This window comes from Cuculus canorus, chromosome 39 (genome assembly GCF_017976375.1).
Source record: "Cuculus canorus isolate bCucCan1 chromosome 39, bCucCan1.pri, whole genome shotgun sequence".
In the NCBI taxonomy this organism is placed as follows: Eukaryota; Metazoa; Chordata; class Aves; order Cuculiformes; family Cuculidae; genus Cuculus; species Cuculus canorus.
Window position 1 is genome coordinate 915,182 of NC_071439.1, and position 10,431 is coordinate 925,612.

The following is a 10,431-nucleotide window of genomic DNA, read 5'->3' on the forward strand; positions in this document are numbered from 1 at the left end:
CCATAGCGCCCCATAAGTGCCCCTTCCCGCCCCATAGTGCTCCTTCCCGCCCCATAGCGCCCCCCAAGTGCCCCATAAGTGCCCCTTCCTGCCCTATAGCGCCCCATAAGTGCCCCTTCCTGCCCCACAGCGCCCCCCAACTGCCCCTTCCTGCCCCCCAACTGCCCCTTTCCGCCCCACAGCGCCCCCCAAGTGCCCCATAGGGCCCCATAAGTGCCCCACAGCGCCCCCCAAGCGCCCCCCCCCCCCCCCCCCCCCCCCCCCCCCCCCGCAGCGCTGTGTGCGTCGGCGCAGGTGTCTCTGTTCCAGCCCCGCCCCTTCGGGCCGATCGCGCTGCGCTCGGGGCCGCGCGGGCCCCCCCCGCTCTGAGCCGCGGCACTTCCGGTACCGCCCCGGGCACTTCCGGGAACGCCCCTCTCCCCCACTTCCGGGGGGGAGGAGCCGTTTATTGCTCCGCCGCGGTGACGTCACACCGGAAGTGGGGGGGGGAGAGAGTCACGGCCCCACCGCCTCCTGGGGGGGAAGTGACGTCAGTGGGGGGGTCTGCCCCACACTTGGGGGGCAGAGGGGAGGGATCTGTGGGGCAGAGAGAGGGATCTATGGGGCAGAGGGAGGATCTGTGGGCAGAGGGAGGATCTGTGGGGCAGAGAGAGGGATCTGTGGGGCAGAGGGAGGGATCTATGGGGCAGAGGGAGGATCTGTGGGGCAGAGGGAGGGATCTGTGGGGTAGAAGGAGGGATCTATGGGCAGAGGGAGGATCTGTGGGGCAGAGAGAGGGATCTGTGGGGCAGAGGGAGGGATCTGTGGGGCAGAGAGAGGGATCTGTGGGGCAGAGGAAGAAATCTATAGGGCAGAGGGAGGATCTCTGGGGCAGAGGAAGGGATCTCTGGGGCAGAGGAAGGAATCTATGGGGCAGAGAGGGGAACTATGGGGCAGAGGGAGGGATCTGTGGGGCAGAGGAAGAAATCTATAGGGCAGAGGGAGGATCTCTGGGGCAGAGGGAGGATCTATGGGGCAGAGGAAGGAATCTATGGGGCAGAGAGGGGAACTATGGGGCAGAGGGAGGGATCTGTGGGGCAGAGGAAGGATCTATGGGGCAGAGGGAGGGCCGTGTGGGTCTCACCAGGGCCTGGCGCAGGCGCTGGGCCTCGCCGTGGGGCAGGCGGTGGAGCCCCTCCTGGAACGCCGTGGGGCAGCCGCCCCCACACCTCGCGCAGCAGCGCCAGCAGCGCCTCCCGCAGCTCTGCCCGCGACCCACAAGTGACCCACAGCGACCCCCAAGTGCCACCCTCAGCCCCCACAACCGCCCCCCACAAGTACCCCCCCCCAGCCCCGCTGTGACCCACAGCTGCCCCCACAAGTGCCCTCCTCAGCCCCCCTAAGTCGCCCCCCAAGTGTTCTCCCAGCCCCATAAGTGCCCTGTGTGCCCCATAGCTGCCCCCCAAGTGCCCCCTTACCCGGGCTCAGGCGGTCGCTCCCCACGGCGTTGGCGCAGGCCCGGGGCAGCTCGGCCGCGTGGGGCCACAGCTGTGGGGCAGGGGGGCAGCGACCCCTAAGTGACCCTCCCTGCCCCATAGCGACCCCCAAGTGCCCTACAGTGCCCCATAGGGCCCCATAGCGACCCTGCAGTGCCCCATAGCGACCCTCAAGTGCTCTATGGTGCCCCATAGCGACCCCCAAGTGCCCCTTACTGCCCTATAGTGACCCCCAAGTGCCCCATAGCGCCCCCCAGGTGCCCTACAGTGCCCCATAAGGCCCCATAGCGACCCATAATCACCCCATAGCGACCCCCAAGTGCCCCATAGTGACCCCCAAGTGCCCCATAGCGCCCCCCAAGTGCCCCATAGTGCCCCCCGCAGTGCCCCATAGCGACCCATAACCACCCCATAGTGACCCCCTCTGCCCCATAGCGACCCCATAGTGCCCCATAATCACCCCATAGCACCCAAGTGCCCCATAGCGACCCATAATCACCCCATAGCGCCTCCCCAGTGCCCCATAGCGCCCCCCTCTGCCCCATAGCGCCCCCCCAGTGCCCCATAGCGCCCCCAGACCGCGCGCGGGCGCCCCCGGTGCAGCCGCAGGAGCCCCTCCAGCACCGGTGATTCCTCCTCGAGGTCCTCCGAGATCGGCAGCGCCCGCAGCAACAGCCCCAGCGCCTGACCAGTACAGACCAGTATGGACCAGTACGGACCAGTACGGGCCAGTTCAGAGCCATTCCTACCCATAAAACCACTAAAAACCCCTGTAAACCAGTATAAACCAGTGTGAACGGTCCCTCCCAGTGCCCCCATTCCCCCTCCCAGTCCCTCCCAGTCCCTCCCAGTGCCTCCCAGTCTCACCTCAGGGCTCTCCCAGTGCTCCCAGTTCCGCACCAGTGCCGCGCAGGCGTTGTCCCTCACCCTTCCCGGTTCCTCCTCGCACAGCGCTCGGAGCACCAACGCTCGGCCCGGAGCCCAACTGGGACTGTCAAGGACTGAACTGGGAGCACTGGGAAGGACTGGGAGGGGTCCCTATGGGGTCTCTATGGGTCTCTATGGGTCTCTGTGGGGTCTCTATGGGTCATTATGGGATGCAGGGAGTCTCTATGGGTCACTCTATGGGTCACTATGGGTCTCTATGGGTCGCTGTGGGTCATTATGGGATGCAGGGGGTCTCTATGGGTCATTATGGGATGCAGGGGGTCGCTATGGGTCTCTATGGGTCTCTATGGGTCACTCTATGGGTCTCTATGGGTCTCTGTGGGTCTCTATGGGTCTCTATGGATCATTATGGGATGCAGGGGATCGCTATGGGTCTCTATGGGGTCTCTATGGGTCTCTATGGGGTCTCTATGGGTCGCTGTGGGTCATTATGGGATGCAGGGGGTCTCTATGGATCATTATGGGATGCAGGGGGAGGCGCCCCACGGCGCAGAGGGCGTTGGCTCTCACGGAGGGTTCGGTGTCCCTCAGGGCCCCCCCCAGCGCGGGGCCCACGCGGAGCCCCTCCAGACCCCCAAGTGTGGGGCAGAGCAGCGCCAGCAGCCCCGACGACCAACAGCGGCGACCCACGGCGCGGCACGGGCGCTGACGGCACCAGTAACGACCGGTAAGGACCAGTAAGGACCAGTAACCCCCCCCCGGGCCCCCCCCAGTGACCACATTCCCCCTCCCAGTCCCTCCCAGTCCCTCCCAGTGCCCCCCAATGCCCCCATTCCCCCTCCCAGTCCCTCCCAGTGCCCCCCATTCCCCCTCCCAGTGCCCTCCCAGTCCCTCCCAGTTCCTCCCAGTATCCCTATTCCCCCTCCCAGTCCCTCCCAGTGCCCCCATTCCCCCTCCCAGTCCCTCCCAGTGCCCCCATTCCCCCTCCCAGTCCCTCCCAGTCCCTCCCAGTGCCCCCATTCCCCCTCCCAGTCCCTCCCAGTGCCTCCATTTCCCCTCCCAGTCCCTCCCAGTGCCCCCATTCCCCCTCCCAGTCCCTCCCAGTGCCCCCATTCCCCCTCCCAGTCCCTCCCAGTCCCTCCCAGTCTCACCAGTCCGTCCAGCAGCACGGGCAGGAGCTCCCGCAGCAGCCCCTCCCCCACCTGCAGCGCCACCAGCCCATCCCCCGCCAGCACCAGCAGCTGCAGGGAGAGCCCACTGGGATGAACTGGGAGCACTGGGAGGCACTGGGGAGGGGAACGGGGGGGCAACGGGAGGGGGAATGGGGGCACTGGGAGGGCCTGGGAGGGGGAATGGGGATACTGGGAGGGACTGGGAGGGGCAATGGAGGCACTGGGAGGGACTGGGAGGGACTGGGATGAACTGGGCTCTCCCTCACCGCCTCCTCCTCCTCGCTCTCGTCCTTCTGACACGGCAGCTGTGGGGCAGCGACCCATAAGTGCCCCATAGCGCCCCATAAGTGCCCCATAGAGCCCCATAACGCCCCATAGAGCCCCATAACGCCCCCATAGAGCCCCATAACGCCCCATAGAGCCCCATAACGCCCTATAGAGCCCCATAATGCCCTCATAGAGCCCCATAACGCCCCATAGAGCCCCATAACGCCCCCATAGAGCCCCATAACGCCCCATAGAGCCCCATAACGCCCCATAGAGCCCATAATGCCCCCATAGAGCCCCATAACGCCCCCATAGAGCCCCATAACGCCCCATAGAGCCCCATAATGCCCCCATAGAGCCCCATAAGGCCCCATAGAGCCCCATAACGCCCCCATAGAGCCCCATAACGCCCCATAGAGCCCCATAACGCCCCATAGAGCCCATAATGCCCCCATAGAGCCCCATAACGCCCCCATAGAGCCCCATAATGCCCCATAGAGCCCCATAACGCCCCCATAGAGCCCCATAATGCCCCCATAGAGCCCCATAACGCCCCCATAGAGCCCTATAACGCCCCCATAGAGCCCCATAACGCCCCATAGAGTCCCATAGCGCCCTATATTGCCCCATAGCGCCCCATAGCGCCCTATATTGCCCCATAACGCCCCATAGCGCCCGCTGACCTTGCCCAGGATGGTGTCGGCGAGCAGGCGGGCGATGGGGCCGCGTAAGTCGGGGGGCGTTTGGGGTCCCAATCCTTTCCCCAACGCCTCCAGCGCCGCGGCGGCCGCGGGCGCCCCTTCTTCCTTCCGTACCGCCTCCATCAGCGCCCGTAACGCCCGGTCCGTCCCGGAAATGACCCCCAAAAGGCTGCCCAGGGCCTCGTAGGAGGCGGCGCGGGGGGCGGCGTCGGGGAGCTGGGGGGGAAAAGGGGGCAGTTGGGGGGGCAGAAAGGGGGGTTAGGGGGTGAAAAGGGGGGGTTGGGGGGCAGTTGGGGGGCAGAAAGGGGGGTTAGGGGGTAAAAAGTGGGGTTTGGAGGCAAAAAAAGGGGTACATGGGTCACTGTGGGGCGGCTGTGGGTCAATCAGGGGCAGTTATGGGTCGCTATGGGTCGCTTGGGGGTCAGGAAGGGGCACTTAGGGGTCGCTGCGGGGCAGTTATGGGGCAGAAAGGGGTGGGGGAACCAAAGCGCTACGGAACCAAAGTGAAAGGGGCTGTGGGGGGTGGGGGGGAAGAGGTTTACAGGGGGACACGGGGAGGGGGCGGGGCTTGTGGAGACCACGCCCACCTGGGTCAGTTCCAGCAGCGCTTCCAGGCTGGGGGGGGCGAATGGGGCGAAGGCAGCACTGGGGGGGGGGGGGGGAAACCAGTTAGACCAGTAACCGCCTCCCAGTGCCTCCCAGTCCACCCAAACCCCCTCCCAGTCAGTCCCAGTTCCTCCCAGTCCACCCAAACCCCCTCCCAGTCAGTCCCAGTTCCTCCCAGTCCACCCAAACCCCCTCCCAGTCAGTCCCAGTTCCTCCCAGTTCACCCAACCCCCTCCCAGTCAGTCCCAGTGCCTCCCAGTCCACCCAAACCCCCTCCCAGTCAGTCCCAGTTCCTCCCAGTCCACCCCAAATCCCCTCCCAGTCAGTCCCAGTTCACCCAAACCCCCTCCCAGTCACTCCCAGTCCCCCCATTCCCCCTCCCAGTCCCTTCCAGTGCCTCCCAATCCCCTCCCAGTAGATCCAAACCCCCTCCCAGTCCCTCCCAGTTCATCCCAGTCCCCTCCCAGTCCCTCCCAGTCACCCGCAGTGCTCGGCCAGTGCTCCAGTGCCTCGCACGCCTCCACCAGTTCCTCTGCCCACGCTCCTCCCAGTTCCACCCTGGGGAAGAAAGGGGTTAAAGGGAGGGGGCGTGGCCTCGCTCAAGCCACGCCCATCCCACGCTAGACCACACCCACTCACTCGATTAGCTCCTCCTCCTCCGTGATGTCATCGTCCATTGGCTCCTCCTCCTCCTCGAAGAGAACCAATGGGTCGAGGCCCTCCCCCCCCGCCTGCTTGGGGCAAAAAGAGGGGAATTTGGGCAAAAAGGCCAAAAAAGGGGGAGAAAAAGGGGGAAAAAGGGGGATTTGGGGGGGAAAAGGGGGATTTTGGGAGGAAAATGGGGGATTTTGGGGGGAAAAAGGGGGATTTGGGAGTGAAAATGGGGGATTTTTGGGGGGGAAAGGGGGATTTTGGGAGGATAAGAGGGGATTTGGGGGGAAAAGGGGGGATTTTGGGGGGGAAATGGGGGATTTGGGGGGGGAAAAAGGGGGATTTGGGGGGGATAAGGGGGATTTGGGGGGAAAAGGGGAGATTTGGGTGAAAAAAGGGGGATTTGGGGTTGAAAAAGGGGGTATTTGGGGGGAAAAATGGGGGATTTTTGGGGGAAAAAGTGGGGCTTTGGGTCAGGAAGGGGTTTTGGGGTGAAAAGGGTGGGTTTTGGGGTTGCCGACTCACCGCAGGCGGCGGTTGGCGCAGCGCCCGCAGCAGCAGCGGAACGACGCTCGGCAGCATCGGAGCCAAAGCCGTCCCCAAGGCCTCCGCCACCGCCCCCCGCCAGCGCCCAGCCTGGGGGGAGGGGGAAAAAGGGGGGTTTGGGGGGGATAAAGGGGGGATTTGGGGGGGAAAATGGGGGTTTGGGGGGGAAATAGGGGGGTTTGGGGGGGATAAAGGGGGGTTTGGGGGGAAAAGGGGGATTTGGGGGGGAAAAGGGGGGATTTGGGGGGAAAGGGGGGATTTGGGGGGAAAAGGGGGGTTTGGGGGGGGAAAAGGGGGGATTTGGGGTAATTTTTGGGGTGGATTTTGGGGGCTTTTGGGGCAGATTCAGGGGGTTTGGGGGTCTCTTTGAGGGTTTTGGGGTGGATTCAGGGGGGTTTGGGGTCACTTGGAAGGTTTTGGGTTGGATTTAGGTGGTTTTGGGTCACTTTGAGGGTTTTTGGGGTGGATTTGGGGGGGTTTTGGGGTCTCTTGGAGGGTTTTGGGTGGATTTAGGTGGTTTTGGGGTCACTTTGAGGGTTTTGGGGTGGATTTGGGGGGTGTTTTTGGGGTCTCTTTGAGGGTTTTGGGGTGGATTCGGGGGTTTTGGGGTCACTTGGAGGGTTTTGGGGTGGATTCGGGGGGGTTTGGGGTCACTTTGAGGGGTTTGGGGTTGGATTTGGGGGTTTTGGGATCTCTTGGAGGGTTTTGGGGTGATTTGGGGTCTCTTGGAGGGTTTTGGGTGGATTAGGTGGTTTTGGGTCTCTTGGAGGGTTTTCGGGGGTCTCTGGGGGTGTTTTGGGGTGGATTTGGGGGGTTTCGGGGGTCTCTGGGGGTGTTTTGGGGTCACTTTGAGGGTTTTGGGGTCTCTTTGAGGGTTTCAGGGTCTCTGGGGGTGTTTTGGGGTGGATTTTGGGGGTGTTTTGGTGGATTTGGGGGTGTTTTGGGGTTTCTGGGGGTGTTTCGGGGTGCCGGGGGTGTTTGGGGGTCTCTTGGTGTGTTTTGGGGTCTCTGGGTGTGTTTCGGGGTGCTCTGGGTGTGTTTGAGGGTCTCTGGGGTGTGTTTGGGGGTCTCTGGTTGTGTTTGGGGGTGCTCTGGGGGTGTTTCGGGGTGCTGGGGGTGTTTGGGGTGCTCTGGTTGTGTTTCGGGGTGCGGGCTGTGTTTTGGGTGCTCACGCCGCTCTCCGGGCGAGGGTCTCCCCGCGGCGCTCCCCCTCCTCGGTGCGGCTCAGCTCCAGCGCCGTTCCCAGCGCCGACAGCAGCGCCCCCGCGGCTCCGCCCCCCACCGCCCCCACCACGCCTGGGGACCACACCAGTGCCCCCCAGTTACCTCCCAGTAACCCCCCAGTAACCCCCCACCGCCCCCACCACACCTGGGACCACACACCAGTGCCTCCCAGTAACACCAGTAACCTCCCAGTAACCCCCCACAGCCCCCACCACACCTGCACCCACACACCAGTGCCTCCCAGTAACCCCCCAGTGCCTCCCAGTAACCTCCCAGTACCCTCCCAGTGACACCAGTGACCTCCCAGTGCCTCCCAGTAACCTCCCACGGCCCCCACCATGCCTGCCACCCACACCAGTGCCTCCCAGTCACCTCCCAGTTACCTCCCAGTACCCCCCCCGTCACACCAGTGCCTCCCAGTAACCCCCCAGTGCCTCCCAGTCACCTCCCAGTACCCCCCCCCAGTGACACCAGTGCCCTCCCAGTTACCTCCCAGTGCCACCAGTGCCCTCCCAGTCATCCCAGTCCTCCCAGTCCCCCTCCCAGTATCCCCATTCCCCCTCCCAGTGCCCCCATCCCCCCTCCCAGTCCCTCCCAGCGCCCCTATTCCCCCCAGTGCAACCCCCTTTCCCTTCCCCCCCCGCAGTGCCCCCTCTTTTCCCTTCCCCTCCCCTTCAGTTCCGCCTCGCTTTGGTTCCCCCCCCTTTCCATTTCCCTCCTTTTTTTTTTTGCCCCAAACCCCCCTTTTTAGCCCCAAAAAGCGCTGCCCCCCCCTCACCGAGCGCCTGGAGGCACAGGGGGCGACTCTCGGGGGCCCCGGCTGCAAGAAGGGGTTCAGCGCCTCCAGGATGGGGCCCACCTGCGCCCCAAAGTTCCGCTCCCGACGCCGCTGCAGTGGGGAAAAAACACGGAGGTTTGGGAAAAAACGGCCCGAAAATGGGGATTTTGGGGGAGCTTCGAGATTTTGGGGGGATTTGGCGGCATTTTAGGAGGTCGGGAGGTGATTTGGGGGTAATTCGGAGCGATTTGGGGCCAAATCGGGGCGATTTGGCGCTGATTCGGAGGGATTTTGGGGCGATTTAGAGCGTTTTTGGGGCAATTCAGAGTGGTTTTGGGGTGTTTTGGGGTGAATTTAGGCACTTTTGGGGTGTTTTGGGGTAATTTGGGTCCTTTTGGGGTGGATTTGGGGCGATTTGGGGTCATTTGGGTCCTTTTGGGGTGGATTTGGGGCAATTTGGTTCATTTTGGGGTGGATTTGGGGTAATTTGGGGTCATTGGGTCCTTTTGGGGTGGATTTGGGGTAATTTGGGGTCATTTGGGTCCTTTTGGGGTAATTTGGGGTCATTTGGGTCGTTTTGGTGTGGATTTGGGGTGATCCGGGGCTGTTCTGGGGTGATTTGGGGTGATCCGGGGCTGTTTTGGGGTGATTTGGGCTGTTTTGGGGTGATCCGGGCTGTTTTGGGGTGATCCAGGGCTGTTTTGGGGTGATTTGGGTCATTTTGGGGTGATCCGGGGCTGTTTTGGGGTGAATTTGGGCTGTTTCGGGGTGATCCGGGGCTGTTTTGGGGCTGTTTTGGGGTGATTCGGGGCTGTTTCGGGGTGACCTGGGGCTGTTTTGGGCTGTTTTGGGGTGATTTGGGGTCTCACCGATGGAGTGCAGAGCGCTCAGCGCCATCTCCAGGGTTTCGGGGGGCTCCGACGGCTCCAGCGACGCCAGAACAGCGCCGAGCGCGGCCGAGAGCTGCGGCCCCAGCGCCTCCCCTGACCCGGAACACAGTAACCGCCCAGTAACCTCCCAGTGCCTCCCAGTAACCGCCCAGTGCCTCCCAGTAACCGCCCAGTAACCGGCCAGTAACCTCCCAGTGCCTCCCAGTGCCCCCATTCCCCCTCCCAGTCCCTCCCAGTGCCCCCATTCCCCCTCCCCAGTGCCCCCATTCCCCCTCCCAGTGCCCCCATTCTCCCTCCCAGTCCCTCCCAGTGCCCCCATTCCCCCTCCCAGTCCCTCCCAGTTACCCCATTCCCCCTCCCAGTCCCTCCCAATTACCCCCATTCCCCCCTGGTGCCCCCTCCTTTCCTTTCCCCCCCCTCCCCTCCCCTCGGTGCCTCCCCCAATCCCTTCCCTCCCTCTCCCCTCAGCTCCTCACTTTGGTTCCGCCCCCCCCTTTCCCCTTTTTGGTTCCCCCCAGCCCCAAAATCCCCCTTTTCAACCCCAAAATCCCCCTTTTCCGCCCCAAATCGCCCTTTTCGGCCCCAAATCGCCCCTTTTCGGCCCCAAAGGCCGCTGCCCCCCCTCACCCAGGCTCTCCACCAGAGTCTCCAGGACGAACCAGGCCTCGCGGCGCCCCCCACCATCGCCCCCCAACGCCGCCAACGCCGCCGGCAGCGCCTCCTCCGCCACCGCCCGCACCTCGGGCTGCGCACCAGTAAACACCAGTATGGACCACAGCCCTCCCAGTACGGGCTGGGGGGGGCTCCCATACCGCCTCAGACCCAAACCAGTAAAGACCAGTATGGTTTAGAGCCTCCCAGTACGGCCCCAGGGCCAAACCAGTAAGGACCAGTGCAGTTTAAGGGCTCCCAGTACAACTTAGGGCCTCCCAGTTTGACCCCAGTGCCTCCCAGTCCCACCCAGTGCCCCCCAGTCCCCCTCCCAGTGCCCCCAGTCCCCCTCCCAGTCCCTCCCAGTCCCTCCCAGCGCCCCCAATTCCCCCTCCCAGTCCCTCCCAGTCCCTCCCAGTGCCCCCATTTCCCCTCCCAGTCCCTCCCAGTCCCTCCCAGTGCCCCCATTCCCCCTCCCAGTGCCCCCATTCCCCCTCCCAGTCCCTCCCAGTGCTCCCAGTACCTGCAGGCTGTCCCCCAGGGTGCGCAGGGCGCTGGCAGCCGCTCCCCTCACGCCGGGGT

The 10,431-nt window shown here is 63.9% G+C and overlaps 1 protein-coding gene and 1 long non-coding RNA gene across 2 annotated transcripts; both read right to left on the reverse strand.

The window, feature by feature from the left end:
- Positions 1-302: 302 nt before the first annotated feature.
- Positions 303-5,148, reverse strand: LOC128850179 (importin-4-like). Its single transcript, XM_054053167.1, has 10 exons — positions 5,091-5,148; positions 4,486-4,719; positions 3,802-3,840; positions 3,515-3,604; positions 2,893-3,068; positions 2,343-2,460; positions 2,055-2,159; positions 1,458-1,527; positions 1,124-1,243; positions 303-513 (listed from the first exon to the last, which is right to left on the reverse strand). Exons 2-10 carry the CDS (start codon positions 4,624-4,626, stop codon positions 446-448), a joined length of 927 nt encoding a protein of 308 aa, XP_053909142.1. The 5' UTR covers positions 4,627-4,719; positions 5,091-5,148; the 3' UTR covers positions 303-445.
- Positions 5,149-5,590: 442 nt separating this feature from the next.
- LOC128850181 (uncharacterized) lies at positions 5,591-6,382 on the reverse strand. The gene is made up of 3 exons (XR_008447587.1): positions 6,286-6,382; positions 5,749-5,840; positions 5,591-5,667 (listed from the first exon to the last, which is right to left on the reverse strand). It is a non-coding gene; the product is annotated as an uncharacterized LOC128850181 (long non-coding RNA).
- Between the last annotated feature and the right edge of the window lie 4,049 nt (positions 6,383-10,431).